The 19,129-nt window shown below is 41.8% G+C and overlaps 1 protein-coding gene across 5 annotated transcripts in view; it reads left to right on the plus strand.

Moving 5' to 3' along the window:
• Positions 1–17,180, plus strand: part of myo6a (myosin VIa) — a 69,045-nt gene extending 51,865 nt beyond the window's left edge. For 2 of the 5 annotated variants that reach the window (XM_044049562.1, XM_044049566.1), the window contains 11 exons: positions 5,045–5,195; positions 6,687–6,895; positions 7,653–7,731; positions 9,389–9,549; positions 10,021–10,059; positions 10,525–10,560; positions 11,036–11,074; positions 12,314–12,417; positions 12,525–12,656; positions 15,729–15,947; positions 16,632–17,180. In XM_044049562.1, the coding sequence (XP_043905497.1) occupies positions 5,045–5,195; positions 6,687–6,895; positions 7,653–7,731; positions 9,389–9,549; positions 10,021–10,059; positions 10,525–10,560; positions 11,036–11,074; positions 12,314–12,417; positions 12,525–12,656; positions 15,729–15,947; positions 16,632–16,831 (1,369 nt within the window). In that variant the 3' untranslated portion in view covers positions 16,832–17,180. Of the gene's footprint in view, positions 1–5,044; positions 5,196–6,686; positions 6,896–7,652; positions 7,732–9,388; positions 9,550–10,020; positions 10,060–10,524; positions 10,561–11,035; positions 11,075–12,313; positions 12,418–12,524; positions 12,657–13,209; positions 13,237–15,728; positions 15,948–16,631 lie in introns of all 5 variants that reach the window. The other 3 variants (XM_044049564.1, XM_044049565.1, XM_044049561.1) reach the window with 2 other exon arrangements.
• The last annotated feature ends 1,949 nt before the right edge of the window (positions 17,181–19,129 follow it).

Here is a 19,129-nt window from a genome sequence, read left to right on the forward strand (position 1 = left end):
CATTGTTCATTGTTTGTCTGACGGTTTCACAAAGACCTCATTCAGTCTTAAAGCCCACATAGACCGGAAGCTCCAATTAACGCTGCATTTGTGTGTGTGTATCTGCGTCATTACCTCGTTTATGAAACCCTAAAGCTTCAGAACTAACAGTTCAGCCACTGCTGAGAAAATAGTGTTGTATTGTTTTCCTGGGCTCTGCGAAGCGGATCGGCACTTCCTTAATTTGATGATGTCATCAGTATACCTCACCACTCCTCTCACCACTGCACCACGGCACTAGTCCGGGCACATCCGGTTGCGTACATTCAACCGCAGAAGAAGAACTACTCTCGTTGTAGCTGCTGAGATGCAGAGCATCCACCGTGCCAGAGGGGGAGCTGTGTATCGGAGAGCTGGCCTATCTATTACGTCACTTCCAGGTACCTGGCCAATCACAGGACAGTGGGAAAGCTCTCGTTGGCTGGCCAATCACAACACAGTCCACATTCTAGGGGTGTGGTTTTGGTCTGAAACAGCGCAGCTGACGAGAGCGTCAGTGAGGGGATATTTTGATCGTCTCGTTTGCAGCGATTAGGAGGTTTTTAACCATGAAAACAAGTTAATATATGTAAGTAGACCTCCATAACTAACATATATGTGTGATACAAGCATTCTATGTCACCTTTAAACATAAAAATGACATTAAACCCTGAATGGAGTTCAATTCCCTTGAAAAGCTAAATGAAAGTAAGACGGACGTTGTCGTGTTTGACGACAGCTGTGTCCTCGCCCTTGTTCCTCTAACTTCTCCTGCCCGTTCTGACAGAAGTCTCAGAGAGTGATTTATTGCAGCTGCAGACAAACAGATGAGTTCAGTCGTCAAACACAGTTTTTTCTCTTGCCAAAGGTGAAACTGGACTTTTTCATGTTGTAACCGACTGTAATTCTCTGCATGTGGGTGAACTTTTGAACCCTGAAGACGACTCGTCTCTCCGTCCTCTACGAGCAGCAGCTCTCGTCCTCTTCACATTTGTCCTCCACTGACTTCCTGTCCAGTTCAACTCAGACCTGCGAAATTTTAAAGTCTCTAAGATGAGCTGGACAACAACACACACACACACACACACACAGCGCCCCCTCAGGTGAAACCTGGTAGGACAAATCCAAAACTAAGTGCCACCGAATTTCATGAAACTTGGTGGGAACATGTCACAGCCCAAGACGTACAAAAGGGTCCATTGGCACCATGACCTAAAAAGGAAGTCAGCCATTTTGAATTTGGCATCCATTTTTTTTCTCGATTTGTTCGTTTCATGAAATGGACGAACTTGTATGAGCATGTTTGTATAATCGTTAGCCAACAAAGAAAAAGTGCCAATTTGTGATAAACGTATCGAGATTTCCAAAGATGTCTAAAGGGGCGTGGCCATGGTCAATTTTCACCACGGAACAGGAAGTGGCCTGTAACTTTGCCATACATTCACCCATCAGCTCGAAACAAGAGACCGACCCTGAACACGTCTGCGAACATAAACTTGACCCAACAGTTTGGACCCAAGACTTTTGGAACCACCGATCTAGACCTCCCCGCTCCTTCTCAGTTTCCTCCTCAACTCTTTGTCCTCCGTTAACGTCTTCATCTGCTTCTGCACCTCATTGGTCTTCGTCATCGTGGTCGTTCAGTCTCAGTTTCTCTCCTCCTCTTCGCCGCTGTCATCCTCTCTCCAATCTTTCATCCTCAACTCTCCTTCCCTTTCTCATCCTCTCTCCTCTGCTGTCGCTATCACTTCACCTCACCACTTTTTCCTCCTCTCCCTCATCTTCTTCGCTATTATCTACCACTTTCACAGCTCAGCAGCGTCCGTCTGCCTCTAACATTAAATGACAAACAGCAGCGGCTGGTGTGTGTGTGTTTGTGTGTGTGTTTGGAGGCAGGTGTTTTGTTTTTTATTCTCCTCGGTTGGGGGTTTTCTTTGACCTGGCAACCCGCTGGTGCTCAGCTGATGAGGAGGGAGGAGACGAAACGACTGCTGCAGCAGAATTTAGCGACAAACATGATGTGAGGAAAAAGTCGCTGATCATTATTCTTTCTCTTCTCGATTGATTTTGGATTTTGAACAACAATCATTGGACAGTTGAGCTGTAACGGCAGCTGTTTGGTCAGTTGGTAGGTGGGTCAGTAAGTTGGGTGGTCATTTGGTCGGTAGGAGGTGTGCTAGGTAGGTTGGGAGGTAAGGAAGCTGGTTGAGTTCTATGTAAACAGGTTAATCAGTTGGTGGATAATCCCTCAGTCAGCTGGTCGGTCTGTCGGTACAGAGGTAGTTCTGCTAATAGAGTGGTCGGCAGGTCAATAGGTCATTTATTTAGGTAGGTTGTTTAGGTAGGTTGCTTGGTTAGTAGTTAGTATAGGCACTAAAGAAGGTCTGTTAGTTGATTGGTTTGTTTGTTGTATGAAGTTCACTAGATTGGACGGAAGGTCATTAGGTCAGTTCTTTGATAGTTTGGTAGGTTGAAATGTAGATAGGAAGTTCGGCCATTGGTTTGTAGGTTGGTCAGCAGATTAAGGGAGGTAAGAAGGTTGGTCAGTGGATCATGAAGTCAGTTCTATGGTTAGTTGGTCGGTAGACGGGTGAGTTGGACATCAGTTGGTAAGAAGTTCTGGTGAGTGGGTGAGCTGATTGTGAGGTTGATGGGTCGGTGGCTGATCAGTTGACTGGTTTCAGAGGTTGGTCAGTAGATCCGCGGCTTGGTTAGTTGGTCGTTAGGGTCAGTAGATAAGTGGGTACGATGTTCTGGTAAGCAGGTGACCTGGTTGTTGGTTGAAGTAGGTTATAATTTTGTTGGTCATGTTGGAAGTTGGTAGGTCAGCTGGTTGTTAGGTGAATCGTTGGATTGTTTTGTTGCTAGTTTGGTAGATCATTGGGCCAAAGGTCAGCTGGTCTTTAGGTCGGTAAGTTAGTAGGATGGCTGGTTAGTAGGCAAGTTTGTTGTCAGTGTCGACGTTCATCATGAACTACAAACGTAACAAGAAATATGTTTGTTGACGATAAATGTCAGTTAACGTGAAGTGAAAGAAGAACAATGTTTTAATGATGCCGTCAAACCCGGAGAGTTTATACGAGTTTATAAGAGTTTATATGTGCTGTGTTGGTGCACACATGATGGATAGAGTTGATGGTTTATAGGAGGAAGTCCATTTACAGTGTGTTTGTTCAGAGAGTGTGAGACAGTGAGGGATGAGTGTGAGGGTGAGGGAATGTAAACATGAAGGACAAACACTTCACTTTACTTCCACCTCGTCCTTTGTCAGTTTTTTTTTTTAGCTTCTCTCTGTTTTCGTCTCAGTTGTTTTCCCCGAGAGTCGACTCCAGATCTCATCAAGTCGTTTTAAACTCCCGCGTCGTAAACAGCGTCGCACTGTATTTAATAACACACACACACACACACACACACACGTGTCGTCTTATTAAAACTGAAATCACAAACAATTCCAACGATTTAAAACCAACTTTTCCTCTTGTTTTAAACCACGATTGATCATCGATGAATGTAGTTTTGATTTTTCAGCTTCTTAAATGTGAATATTTTCTGACATTTCTAGAGTTTGACAAACACTGACAACATTTACATATCGACAAAGTCAATCAAATCAATAAATCTTCTAAATAATCTGCATATTTTTATCCTGATAAAGGAGATGTGGATATAAAGCTGCACACAGTTTGTTTTCCCTTAACGTCCATGGGTTTTTTTCCTTAACAAAAGAAAGTTTTTCCCTTAAATAATGTTTGACCCTTAGTGTCCTTTCCCGCCTTAATGTCCATGCTTTTCCCTTAAAGTCCATGTTTTTCCTTAACATCCTTGTTTGTAAGAACCGCCCACTCATGACGTGGCTCAAGGCGAGTGAGGTTTGGTGAGCATGTGCAGGACCTGGGTGTGATCCAGATTACAGATGCTAATGTATTCATGAGCAGACACTGGGATAAACGAGCGCTGACGTTCAGCCTCTTGTTTCACTCACACACGCTGTGTGAGTGACTGTCACCGTCACGCCGCTGTGTGCACACGCGTCCCCAGGAGTCGGAAGCCCTTTCAGAATAATGCGTCTTGCTGGTAATTCCTGGCTGCTCTGGAAACCATTCTTTACTGAGATTAAACCATAAGTCAGCGCGTCGTGTAAAGTCTCCTGTGACAAACGGAGAGCATTATGTTTGGAAGACGCACTTGATTAATAATTCCAGAAATAATAACTTATTTTTATGTAGCACCTCTCAGAACGGCCGTTCTGATGAAAGCAAAGAAATATGAGTTTAATAATCAGGAACGACTCACTGGTGTTTGACTGTGAGGTTTGTTTGAGATGTGAGAAGCACAGGATTACATGTCTGAACTAACTGAATCTATACATGGTTCATGTTCATGGATTATCCTGATCGTCGCATCAATATCTTAAGTACATGTTCACGTCTTCATCTCACTGTGAGACACACTTTTCCAACAGGAAACTGAAGTTTGTAAACCACTCACTCTCCCACACCAAAGCCCACAGAGAAAATCAGGGATTTTAACATCACACACACACACAGTTGTTGATCCACTGCTGCCTCCATCACTAAGTTCAGATGTCTGATTTTGTCAAATCAGGTTTCGAAAACCTTCACTCAGATTAACCGCAGTGACACAAAGTGACCACACGAGGCAGCAGTGGACCAGCAGCTGCTGTGTCCATGCGGGCTAAAATCACTGACTTTCATTATGGGCTTTGGTGTGGGAGAGTGAGTGGTTTACAAACTTCAGTTTCCTGTTGGAAAAGTCTGTCTAACAGTGAGGTGAAGATATCGTAGACTTATAGCGACGTAGATTTTCTCACACAAGTTTTGAGTTAAGTGGCTAAAATCAGCCATGTTTTCACAGCGTCTTTGTCTCAGGCTGTAAAAACCTCAACTATCCCTTTAATTCAGCTGTGTGCGTGTGCGTGTGTGTGCGTGTGCGCGCGGCGTGCGCAGCGCGTGTGCGTGTGTGTGTGTGTGTGCGTGTGCGTGTGCGTGCGTGCGCGTGTCCTCAGGATTGACGGCCTGGTGAAGGTTCGTCACCTGAAGAAAAGGATGTCTGGCTTTAACGAGGTGGTGTCCGGACTGAAGGAGGGCAAACAGGAGATGAGTCGTCAGGTTCAGGATCTGGACGCCGCCATCGACGCTCTGATGGTCAAAATCAAGGTGAGACCACGACGAAGACGACGATGATGATGTTTGGTCACATGGTCTGTTCTCATCTCAAGTGACACCTGCTGTCACAAAATGATGGACAGCACCAAATGAGAGCAGACTGTGCTGCAGTTTGATTGACAGGCGGTTTACGTTTAGTATCATAAAAAATCATTCAGTTCAGGACTGGTTTCCTGCTAACAGACAGCAGGGGGCAGTGCAGGCAGCCCCATCCACACCACAACACATTCACTTTCATTCTTTCAAAATAAAATACACATTTTTACATTATCTTTCTTTTCGGTAGTTATTCTTTCAAAATAAAATACACATTTTTACATTATCTTTCTTTTCGGTAGTTATTCTTTCAAAATAAAAAATAAAATACACATTTTTACATTATCTTTCTTTTCATTATTCTTTCAAAATTACTTTTCGGTAGTTATTCTTTCAAAATAAAATACACATTTTGACATTATCTATCTTTTCGGTAGTTATTCTTTCAAAATAAAATACACATTTTGACATTATCTTTCTTTTGGTAGTTATTCTTTCAAAATAAAATACACATTTTACATTATCTTTCTTTTGGTAGTTATTCTTTCAAAATAAAATACACATTTTGACATTATCTTTCTTTGGTAGTTATTCTTTCAAAATATACACATTTTGACATTATCTTTCTTTTTGTAGTTATTCTTTCAAAATAAAATACACATTTTCATTATCTTTTCTTTTTGGTAGTTATTCTTTCAAAATAAAATACACATTTTGACATTATCTTTCTTTTTGGTAGTTATTCTTTCAAAATAAAATACACATTTTTACATTATCTTTCTTTTCGGTAGTTATTCTTTCAAAATAAAATACACATTTTTCATTATCTTTCTTTTCGGTAGTTATTCTTTTAAAATACAATACACATTTTTACATTATCTTTCTTTTCAGTAGTTATTCTTTCAAAATAAAATACACGTTTTTACATTATCTTTCTTTTCAGTAGTTATTCTTTCAAAATAAAATACACATTTTTACATTATCTTTCTTTTCAGTAGTTATTCTTTCAAAATAAAATACGCGTTTTTACATTATCTTTTCAGTAGTTATTCTTTCAAAATATCCAAGATGTATATCAAATATACAAGACATTTCACCTTCACACTCAGTACAGTCTTTTGTTTTTTAACATTTTCTGGACCAAACAATATAATAATCCCAGATGAATCAAATCTGAAAATAACCATCAGTTACAGCCTAACGCAATTTAAAATGAGGTATTTTATTTTGAAGTGTCTCACACTATGTAAGCAGTCATTTATTAACTCAAATCAGGTTCATTACATTGTAATATGTAAGTATATTTAATGGTGTCATCAGCGTATACTGTAACTATGCAGAGCAGATAGAGAGATTTATATCATCTGGATTATTGCTCCATACAACAAAGAAATCATTTAAAGACATTTGAGAGGTGGTGTCTTTTGTCTTTTGTCCCCTCCTCAGAGCACCGTCATGTCTCGCCTGGACATCGACCACGAGCACCAGGCTCTGGTGAGTCGCTCGGAGCAGCTGCTCACGTCCATGCAGAACAAGAAGAAGGAGGAGGAGGAGAGAGAGAGACTGAGGCGCATCCAGGAGGAGATGGAGAGAGAGAGACAGAGGAGGGAGGAGGACGAGCAGAGACGCAAGAAGGACGAGGACGAGAGGAGACAGTGAGTGTCCACACACACACACACACAGGACCAACCATGTCCAGGTCAAAGGTCGGCGTGAGATCTGACCCGACATCAAGCCTATGCACTGTGGGGAAACATCATTTTGAAAGAGTAACTACTGAAATGATCGATAACGTAAAATATGTATTTTATTTTGAAAGAATAACTACTGAAATGATAGATAATGTAAAAAAATGTGTATTTTATTTTGAAAGAATAACTACTAAAAAGAAAGATAACATAAAATTTGTATTTTATTTTGAAAGAATAACTACTGAAATGATAGATAATGTAAACATGTGTATTTTATTTTGAAAGAATAACTACTAAAAAGAAAGATAACATAAAATTTGTATTTTATTATGAACGATAACATAAAAATGTGTATTTTATTTTTGAAAGAATAGTTCTTTATTCAAATCCATCTTCTCAGACACTGTTGTATAATAATAATAATAATAACAATAAAATATATAAAGTTGAATCCATCTTTATTTCACAGCCTGAAAGAAACAACAGTTATTAATCCATCATTAATCTTTATTTACATAACTGAGACTTTTCATGAATTCAAAACACAACAAACTTTTGTTTGACAAATGAAACAATGAGGAAAGTGTTTTTCTTTATTTGCTCCTTGAAACAAAGAAATCATTCACACTGAATCATTTTCAGAGATGTTTTCACCTCCCTCATCTCATCCTCTCATCCTTTCTTCATCTGTGATCACTTCTCTTCTTCTTCCCTCCATCAGGAAAGCAGAGATGGAGCTGAAGAGGAAGCACGAGGAGGAGGAGAGGAAGAGGAGGGAGGAGGAGGAGAAGAGGATTCAGGTGGGTGTTTGTGGTGTGAATCCGTTTCTGCCTCCACCACCGACACCAGTGAGATTAGTAATTTAATCTGAATGAAGAATAAGATTACAGAAAACAAACGGCATGTGATTTATGAGCGGATGAAAGCTCGACTGCTTCGGTCTGATCGTTTGTTCTGCTCAGGGCGGTGATTACATTTGAACCTTATGACCTTTGTCAGGACTAGCAGTCCTCATGGAGCCCAAAACCTGGTCCTAATGACACAGAACCTCATTTCTGAGGAACTGGATATGGTTAAATTAATTTTGTGTAAAAACACAGACTTTTATTTTCTTAAATTAGATTTTTTTGAAGTGTGGTTGTGTGAGGCACTGACACTTGAGCGCCCCCTGCTGCTGAGAACCTCATTCTCACGTCAGTTTAAGTCTACGACATCTTTAAGAACACTTTCTCGTCTTTATCTCTGAAGTTTGTAAACCACTCACTCTCCCACACCAAAGCCCATAGAGAAAATCAGTGATTTTAGTGTCACAGCACACAGGAGATGTAGAATAACAGTAAGAACAGTAACTTAACTAGCATACGTTTAAATGTCTTATTTTGTCACTTCGGCTTTTGAAATCCTTCACTCAGATTGACCTCAGTGACACAAAGTGACCACACGAGGCAGCAGTAGACCAGCAGCTGCTGTGTCCCCGTGAGTTAAAATCACTGGTTTTCTCTATGGGGTTTGGTGTGGGAGAGTGAGTGGTTTACAAACTTTAGTTTCAGTCTCACAGTGAGATAAAGACGTGAACGCTTTCTTAAAGACGTCTCAGACTTAAACTGACGTAGATTTTATGAGGTGAGTCTTTTGTGAAGTGGTTAAAGTCGTTTCTGTTTGTGTCAATGCGTCATATGACCACATAAACCAAGGAAACACACACACACACACACACACACAGATGAGTTTTAATCATATGTCGTTCCCTCGAGTGTCGACACACATCGAGTGTTTAGATCAGAGCTGCTGCCGAGGGCCCTGGGGCCCGGGGGCCTCAGGCTGGGTCACCCACAAATACATGTGTGCTGGTGGCTGAGCACAGACACAGCAGCAGGAGTTTTATTTATCTCTCTGTCCAGATTTTCTCGGTTATGACCCAGAATGCGACGGAAAAGTGTGACGACGTGTGGTTTTACTGTGTCTCAGTGAGCCTCAGTGTCACTTCAGACAGGATATGAACGTGTAGCTGCACTCACTGACCGTCCATCATCATGATTCCCACGCAGCACAGGAGGACACGGAAGAAGACGTCTTTATCTCACTGTGAGACCAGTGATTTTAACATCACACACACAGGAGTTGTTGATCCACTGCTGCCTCCATCACTCACTTCAAATGTCTGAATTTGTCACTTTGGCTTTTGAAATCCTTCATCTGGATTGACCTCAGTGACACAAAGTGACCACACGAGGCAGCAGAGGACCAGCAGCTCCTGTGTCCCCGCGAGCTACGATCACTGGTTTTCTCTATGGACTTTGGTGTGGGGGACAAAATCTCCAAACAAAAATGTTCGCGTGACGCGACGTTTTTGCGAAAGATCGATCGATCAGTGTTGTCTTCGTACAGATTCCCATCGTTGGCTCTGTGTGTCTCTGTCTGTCTGTCTGTCTGTCTGTCTGTCTGTGTGTGTGTCAGATGGAGATGGAGGTTCAGTTTCAGGCCGAGCGTGAAGAAGATGCCGCTCGTCAGACGATCCTGGAGCAGGAGCGCAGAGACAGAGAGCTGGCGCTGAGGATCGCTCAGAGTGAGGCGGAGCTTATTCCTGAGGAGACGCTCAACGATGCAGGACTGCGCAGGTAGCGCGCGCGCACACACACACACGTGCACACACACACACGCATACACTCACATGCATACACACGCACGCGTGCACACACACACATACATATACACACACACACACACACACATACACACACACACACAAGCACGTGGTTCTTTGAGGACAAAGGAGAGAACTCTTCTCTTCTTCTTCTCCTCCTTCACGATCTTTTAAAGAAAGGTGAACTTCTGTCGTTCTTCTGCTCTGAATGAACTTTGACCTCACAGGACGTCTGACAGGCTGAGTGGCAGAGGTCAAAGGTCAGGGAGGCAGACAGGAAACTGTCCATGTCAATCTTTTTTTTTTCCCAGGTGTTTCTGTTTTTGTCCTCCAGTGAAATTCAAACGATCGTGAACAGGAAGTGGAAACATGGACTTCCTGTTTGACGGCGTGTTTTAACCTCTTTGTTTCTTCTTTGTTTTCTCTGTTTTTTTTCTTCTCTCAGCGACGGTTCTTCAGTTCCATCGTCTCCAGAACGAGCAGCGTAAGAACCCGGAGATTTAACCCTTTCATTTAACCCCTGATCTGACCTTTGACCTTTTTAAACCGCCGCCAACACCTCTGTGTCTCCCCCCCCCCCGCTGCTGCTGCTGCATGTGACTGTGTGACTGTAATAATCTGTAATAATCTGCTTCTAACATCGTCGTTTTTTTTAATCCGAACTATCGCAGAAACACAATCAAACTGTCGGTGACTGAGTGAACAAATGAATTCAAGAGACGCGTGATAAAAAGTGAATTATTAGTTCAATTTGAAATAAAGAAATCATTTAAACTTTAAAATCTTAAAAACTGAACGAATACAAATATCATTTTGAAAGATTTACAGCATAATCAATAAAACTCTTCCAAATTTAACTTTAAATGATAAAAACTTTTTTTTCTCCTGATTATTTTCCTCTTTTTTTGCCTTGTCGTAAACATAACATCCCATAATCCTCTGTCCACAGCGGCGCTGGAGTCACTAAATTCAAGAGCATGACCATGTAGGTCACACACACACACACACACAATCTTTTTATTTTTATTATGATAAACACTTTAAAGGGATAGTTCAGACTTTTTTAACATGTTTTAACAGTTTCACGTCTTTATCTCACTGTGAGACAGACTTTTATAAACCACTCACTCTCCCACACCAAAGCCCATAGAGAAAATCAGTGATTTTAAGTTGTTGATCCACTGCTGCCTCCATCACTAAGTTCTAATGACTTATTTTGTCAATTTGGCTTTTGAAGTCCTTTGTTCAGATTGACCTCAGTGACACAAAGTGACCACACGAGGCAGCAGTAGAGCAGCAGCTCCTGTGTCCCTGCCTGTTAAAATCACTGATTTTCTCTATGGGCTTTGGTGTGGGAGAGTGAGTGGTTGTTTCCTGTTGTAAAACCCGTGGTTCGCTGCTTATTTCTGTTTTAATAACTTTGTTTCTGCTTCACTGCAACGTCATGTTGGTTTTTTTAGGGAAGAAATGGCGAAAGAAATGACTGAGATTCTGTCGCGGTGGGTAAAAAAAAACAATGTTCGTCTAAATCTCAGAGAATTAAATCAATCAGAAAAAATAATAAGATTTTTGATTGAACTTTGATTTAAAAAATGTTAATTCCTGTAATTTCACGTCTGATTAAAACACCATCACAGTCCCTTTTTATGTCTTTAATCTCATACATTTCTCACATATTTCACCTTTAAAAGTCACACCACGGAAAAAGCCGACGCGTTCTGCACACGTGCGAAGTTTGACAACTTCCTGTTTTACGACAGTTAAAATAAAAAACATGTTTGTTTGTTTTTGTTTATAAGAATGACGACTAAAACGATAGCTCACAAAAAAACATGTGATTTTTATTTTTTACGATTGTCGTTGGTGGCTCTTATTTTGAAGTGCAATTGACATAATAGCACAGCTCCGCCTACCACCTTCCTGTTGTTCCACATTTACATTAAGTTTGGATCAAAGTCGTTCCTTGCGACTCGTTTCATGTCGCCGCTAAGAATCTGACAAAGCGAGCTGTTGCTGTTGCTACATGTTGCCGTGGCGACGGAAAGATCACGTGTACGAGTTTTCTGTTTCCTTCTCACAGTGAAGCTGCTGATGTGAACTCCTGCTCTTCTTCTTCTTCACCTGCTACAAATGTGACTGTGCTGTGATAGGTGTGGGCGGAGCTTACTGTATCAGGTGGCGTCATGGCACCGCAAAAACAGGAAGTGCCCTCTAACTCGCCCGTACATGGACCAGTCGGCTCCAAACTCGATTTGATCTGCACACAGGAAGTCTGCCACAAATATCAAAATCACGTGTTTAGCTCACAAGTTAGCAAAACCTTGTTATAGCATCTAAGCAAACTTTCTGTTAAATATCGCAGACTGTTTTTATTGGGTTTTTTTTGTTTAAACTGCACAAATCTGTGCGGCTAACGAGATGCGACACCAGAATACGTGGAAAATAGTTAGCAAGAACGTGGCATTTACGAAAAGGGTCACATTTAAAGAACAACTTTTTTTGAGTCTGCTTGTGTTTTTAAATAAAGTTTGCGAGAAAAAAAAGTGACTCATCTTTGAGTCGGTTTGAAACATAAACCTGCGGCACTGTAAGCTCCGCCCACTCACTTCTTCACATGTGATTAATAATCTTATTTTTTAAACCCAAGTTCCTGTAACAAAGCCCCGCCCCTCTGACCGAACTCCACGTACGTTTGCTGTCGCTAACTCTCTGCGATCTTTTTTGCCGTCCCGTGGCAGAGGTCCGCAGGTTCAGGCGTCTAAAGCCGCCGCCGACGCCAAGAAGTACGAGCTGAGCAAGTGGAAGTACGCAGAGCTGCGAGACGCCATCAACACTTCCTGTGGTGAGGTGTTTTTTTTTTACGACAAATGTTTTCATGCTGCGATATTTTGCAGCAGATAACGTTTTGTCGCACTCACAGATTCTTTGTTTGTTTGTTTTTGCGCGCAGACATCGAGCTTCTGGCCGCCTGCAGGGAGGAGTTTCACCGTCGTCTCAAAGTTTATCACGCCTGGAAATCAAAGAACAAGAAGAGAAACACGGAGACGGAGCAGCGGGCGCCGAAATCTGTCACCGACTACGGTACGACAATGTTTTTCCCCATTACCGTAACTTTTATGTTTACTTCGTATGGTGTAAAAAGCGTGACGTTAAAAAAAGTCGCCGTCATATTTAATAAAACTTAACTTAACTATTAGCGTCTCCGCGCAGTTTAAAAAACTTAACATCAATGTTACTTTACGTTACTTTACTTTTTCAATAAAATAAATGTTTAGATTTACATTTAGAATATAGATTTATATTTATATGTAAGGTGATATTCGAATATATACATTTATATTGAGTGACTTATATAACAAATTCATCCCTTTTATGTTCTAAGTGTTTTTCTCTATAGGGATTATTTTCCATGGACGTATTAATCCACTTTGTTTATTTACACTTAAATAAAAACATATTTGTCATTTATATGTCATTTATGAACAGCTTGTGTTACATCACTTCCTGTCCTCTGTCTCTTTGTCTGCCTCTCCGTGTTTGTGTGTTTGTGTCTCACTGTGTCTCTCTCTGTGTCTCTTGTGTGTGTGTGTGTGTGTGTGTGTGTGTGTGTAAACCCCGTCACGTTTATTTTCAGGTTGCCCCGCCCCTGTGAAAAAAACATGTAAGTTTCCTTTAGTGTTGAACACAGCTAACAGCAGAGCTACAGCCCCGCCCAGCTCCTTATTAACCCCGCCCCCTTGCCGCTCCTGTCGTCTGTCGGTGTTCAGTGTTTCTGTTTGAGGGAATTCTTCCTCTGTCCTTCATCCTCATCATCATGATGAAGATGGTGATGGTGGAGGAGGTGGAGGCTGGGAGGGCGGTTTGGTTTCCATGGTAACATCTGCTGTGTGTGTGTGTGTGTGTGTGATAGGTGAAGTCCTTCAGTCTCTCGTTGATAAAGAGGCGATTTGTCACATTATTGATCCAACGTCAGAGGACGTTCAAGGACAGGAGGTGAGGGGAGGAGTCACAGGAGTGTGTGAGCGAGTGTTAAAGGGACAGTTCAGCACTTTAGTGAACGTGTTTGCATGAGATCAAAGGAAATGAGTGGCAGAATAAAATGATGGGATACAAAGTTTAAATAAAAGAGTTTACGAGTTAAAATGACGAGAATCAAAGATTCATTATGAAAGTTTGTTTCTCTGTCGGACGCCATGTTGTGGTGACGGTGAGTGAGTGAGTGAAGAAAAACACTCACAGAGAAAACAACCTGATTTCATCTTAATTTTGTTCTTTTGTATGTTTCCATTGATTCTGTACAACATAGAAAAAATAATCTGATCTAAATAATCTGATCTAAATAATCTGATCTAAAGTGACTCACGATCGTGACGACAAACTAATGAACAGTCGATACTTTTAATGGCAAGTTTATTTTAACAGTGACAGATGGAAAATCTTATTTCAAAGGTTCTGGTGGAAGGAAACCATGGGGTCAGAGTAGTGTTAGGACCAGGTCTAGGGGAGAAACCGGATTGCATCATGAGTAATGAGACTCCCTCGAAACCAGCAGCAGCAAGTCAAACCCCACATTTGAAAGGTTTATTGGAACCAAGCACAGAATGTGGCTCAAGGAAGTCCACCGCAGCGGGAGGTTCAGGTCCAGGATCCACCTACACACACACACACACACACACACACACATGCTGACACATACAGCCATGACTGTCTGCGGAAGACATTTTGGTTCGACTGAGGTCAAGATGTTTGGCAGCTTGGATGTTCAGTGGATGTTCATGTGTAGCTCATCAGTTGTCCTGGAGGATGACAGCGACAGTCAGGTCTGCTTGAACATGCCGTGTTCCTCAAAAGGGTTTCCATTGTCCAGAGTGGAGGGTCGTAGGGTGTCCATGCACGGGTGTCCGGTCTTCAGACGAGCAGGGCTGAACCGCTGCTTCATATTGCTCTTGTAATTAGACACAGCTGTTGATTATAGCAAGCAAACAAGCACAGACTACACTCACAGACACTCATCTTTGCTGTTGCGTCCTAAAACAAGACATTGCCTGAAATAAGTATTTGAACCCGCGCCAACAAACAATAAAGACTTCTGTCTCCCGCAGACCAGTCCTCTCATTTTTTATTTATTACAGAAAGTAATCTTGATCTCAACTCGTTACCTGTATGAAAGACATTTGTCCACCTGACCACACTCCATCACGGGCAAGACCAGAGGACTTCCTAACAACGTCAGGGACAAGATTGTAGACCTGCACTAGACCACAATGAGCTACGAGACCGTTGACGAGAGGCTGGGTGCCAAGGACACAACTGTTGGTGCCACAGTATCAGTGATCAGCACACAGCTGCAGCTGGGACCACAGTCCCCAACAAAACCATTGGGTACACCCTACACCATAATGGATCACAATCCCACAGTACCCATAAGGTCCGGGCCCGTCAATGAACACCTGAATGATTCAGAGAATGATGGAGAGAAGGTCATGTGGTCAGATGAGACTTTGTTTCTCTGCTAAGTGGACAGGTCACCTTCACCGCAGCGAGGGACAGATGGACGTCAAACCCTGTGTGGCAAACTCCTCCTCTCAGCCAGGACACTTAAACTGGGTCGTGGATGAATCTTCCTGCAAAGCCAAGGTCACAAAGGAGCCGAGCCAGTCTGCAGACCATAGACAAATCTGTGGAGGGAGCTGAAGCTTCCCGTTGCTAAGCAACAGCCTTCAGACCGTAAGGATTTGGAGAAGAATGGTCCAACATTCCTCCCGAGATGTTTGCAAACATGTGACCTCTGAACTTCCACTCAGTGATGTTTTGATAGACGTTCAAATACTTATTTCACTCAATGACTCACAAAATAATTCCCATCTTTTGTTGTTTGTTGATATTCTGTCTCAAACAAACCATTACAATTATAAACCACTCATTTGTTCACAGGAAATAAAGAAATATATAGAAATAATGTGAAAGAAGTTTAAATAAAGTTCATCGTTTAGAATTTCAATTTTGAACCTGACTCTAGAACAAACCAGCTGTGCACTTTCCAACTCTCTCGCCGTCCCTGAACGCATCATCACACGTTTATCATCATTCAATCACTGAACTCACCCGTTTTCTCTTTGTTTGTTTGTTTTTTTTTTCAACGTAAACAAACAGCTCAGCAGCACCCGGCCCCGCCCATCCCGGCGCGTCAGTACGAGGTGGCGATGAATCGTCAGCAGCGCTACTTCCGCATCCCGTTTGTGCGTCCGGGCGATCAATACAAGGATCCTCACGGCAAGAAGAAAGGCTGGTGGTACGCACACTTCGACGGACCCTGGATCGCCCGGCAGATGGAGCTGCACCCCGACAAACACCCCATCCTGCTGGTGGCAGGCGAGTACTGCACGCAATACACACGCACGCGTCTGTGGGAGGAGCTTTGAGCAACGTGATCGGCTAAAAAAAACTGTTCGTCCACAGAAATGTAACATTCGACACACAATGCATTACGTACACGAACAGCAGGGGGCGACGTGTTAAAGTGCAGGACTTCTCTACACATGCTCGTATGAGGTCAAAGAAAATCTTGAGATTTAAATTCAAAAATAACGAGATCCAAAGTTTACGTTACATTACATTACATGTCATTAACAGACACTTTTAAGTGATTTACAATAAACATTAGGGTACAAATAAGAGCTAGAAGTAAGTAAGAGCTTCAAGTAGAACAAACTATGAAGTGCTAAGTGCGATGTATAAGCAAGTTTTTTTTTTTTGTTTTTTTAGTAAAGTTTAAATCATGAGAATCAAAGTCAGAATCGTCTTAAAAAAAACCAGAAATCAAGACGAAAGGCTGCGGTTCATACATTGGAAGTCGTAATTTAACGCGACACAGATTGCGATCTCCTGTCAGTCGGACGACAATGAGCTGAAAATGAGCGTCAGGAGCCGTGATCGCGTCACGTCAGAGTGAACCTTTCACAATAAAGGTTCACGTATATGCAGACGATCACGGCTTTACGTCACCGATGCTTTTGTCGGTTAAAAACCACCAAATGTCTCTCTCCCGTCCGACAGGAAAGGACGACATGGAGATGTGCGAGCTGAGTCTGGAGGAGACGGGACTGTCGAGGAAGAGAGGGGCGGAGATTCTGCCGCGACAGTTCGAGGAGATCTGGGAGCGCTGCGGCGGGATCCAGTATCTGCGCAGCGCCATCGAGAGCCGCCAGGCCCGGCCCACGTACGCCACCGCCATGCTGCAGAGCATGTTCAAGTGACGCTGTCGCCATGGCGGAGGAGGAGGGGCTTGAGGGACGCATTTACCAGCTACCTAACTCAGATGGCGCCGCAGAGCTCAGACTGTAGAGATTTAACGCAAAACAAGTCGTCCTTTCTGTTTCTCTGTCGTCACGTTTTTTTTTTTTTTCCATTCTCGCCCAACTTTAAGTTCCTGGATCGGAGGGGGCGGGGCCTGTCGTATTGCACGCACTGATCCCTATGCAGATAAAATCATTAACGTTACATCCGAGGAATTGTGTTTAGTTTAACTCCGAGGCCTTAACACGTTAACAGGGTTTGACTGACGATGATTCTTCTTCAGTTTCTTTTTTTTGTTGTTGTTTTTTTCGGGAGCTGACTTCCAAACAAGAAAAATCGTGATTCCTGTGTAAATTACACATTCCTCCATTTTCAACTGAGTAACTGAAAACCTGCTGTTTACATTGTCTGAAAAGAAAAGTCGCGAGAGTCCGAGAATCTTTTTCCTTTACGTTAAATCCAAACTCTGCTAATTCCTCATTTTTCATTCCACCTGTTTTTGCTGAACCAAATATAAAAAAAATTTGTTATGACATGTGACTTAAAGGGATAGTTCAGGTTGTTTTTTTTTTTATGAGATCACTAAGACACAGCGCCCCCTGCTGCTGACAATATAACATCTACAAACACTTAAGAACGCGTTCACGTCTTTAACTCCGTTTATATCTTTATATCTGTGAGACAGACTTTTCCTACAGGAAACTGACGTTTGTAAAGCACTCACTCTCCCACACCAAAGCCCATAGAGAAAGTCAGTGATTTCAGCTCACGGGGACACAGGAGCTGCTGGTCTGCTGCTTCCTCGTGTGGACACTTTTTGTCACTTAAATAAATCTAAATTGAGATTTTCAAAAGCCAAATTGACAAAATAAGACATTAGAACTTAGTGATGGAGGCAGCAGTGGATCAACAACTCCTGTGTGTGTGATGTTAAAATCACTGACTTTCTCTATGGGCTTTGGTGTGGGAGAGTGAGTGGTTTATAAAAGTCCGTCTCACAGTGAGATTAAGACGTTAACATGTTCTTAAAGATGTCTCAGTCTTCTGTTAAGTGGCTAAAATAAATTTTTCTCCGTGTCACTACTTCAAAAAAAAAAATCTGAGCCATTTACTTTTAAGTTAAAATGAGAAAAAAATTCCTCTAAACTTTTTACTTTGAGACCAAACTTTGCTTCAAACACATTTTTTCCCTCTGGTTTCAACAAAGTAAAAGCAGAAAATGTGAATGAAATTATGCAAACGTCATGTGCTGCTGCTGTTTAGAGCAAAAAAAGAAAAAAAAGTTCCAGTGAATTCATCTCAAGTCTGTAAATTAGACGAGTGATTTCTCGTCGCAGTTTTTTTCTTTGTTTAAAAATCAGCCGATTGTTTGAAACTGTTTGAAAGATTAAAAATGTGTGAGCGGCTCGTTCTCAACACTGGACGTGTTTTTCTACGCCGTGTTTTCCACTGCGATGTACAAACGTTTATTTTTCAAAATAAAAGAACTGTTTCTACTCGAGCATGTGACCCTGACGAGAGAAGCAAAAAAAAAAAACATGGGCGACGGAGTTCGGGAAAAAAAAAAGAGTCGGGACAATCTGTTGTGACGCTGCTAGTTTTTTTTTGACGTAACAGGAAGCAGGTGACACGTTAAAATCATTGCGATAAAGGGAAAAAAGTTCATACTGGTTAATTTAATCATAAATGGGGAAAAAAAACACTTATGACTTAAAAATACAGTCCTAGTGATTTATCGTGAATCACCACAAGGGGGCGCTGCATCTTTCCATTTATAATGATTCTAGTTTTTTACTTGTTTCTTGCTTCCTGTCCGCGATGTTTCATACCCAAAATGTCAGGTAGAGACATTTTCAGGTGTTAATTTATCGCAATAATGTCATAAATCATAATTATCGTGGTTAATCACGATAGGTTGACAAGCACAAGTTACAACGTTGCGAAACAACTTTAGTTTGGCCTTTGATGGCGTCGTAGTTATCGTGTTTACGAGATAATTTCATTTGGACCCGCCCCACTTTTTTTTAATTTTCAAACATGTCAGATTTTTTCCTCTGTGAACTGAAAGGTGATTTACTGTAAATTTAGTCGTACAAAGTTCGGAATTGTTTAAATTCTCAGGAAAAGTTTTGTTTTTCCGCCGTTGTGTTCTCACAACTTTCCTCATTAAAATTCCAATGTCGCAAATGAGATTTCATGATCGTGAAGTGCAACTACACATAAGTACGATTCAAACCTGCGTGGACAAAAAAAAACGT

This window comes from Solea senegalensis, linkage group LG17 (genome assembly GCF_019176455.1).
Source record: "Solea senegalensis isolate Sse05_10M linkage group LG17, IFAPA_SoseM_1, whole genome shotgun sequence".
In the NCBI taxonomy this organism is placed as follows: domain Eukaryota; kingdom Metazoa; phylum Chordata; class Actinopteri; order Pleuronectiformes; family Soleidae; genus Solea; species Solea senegalensis.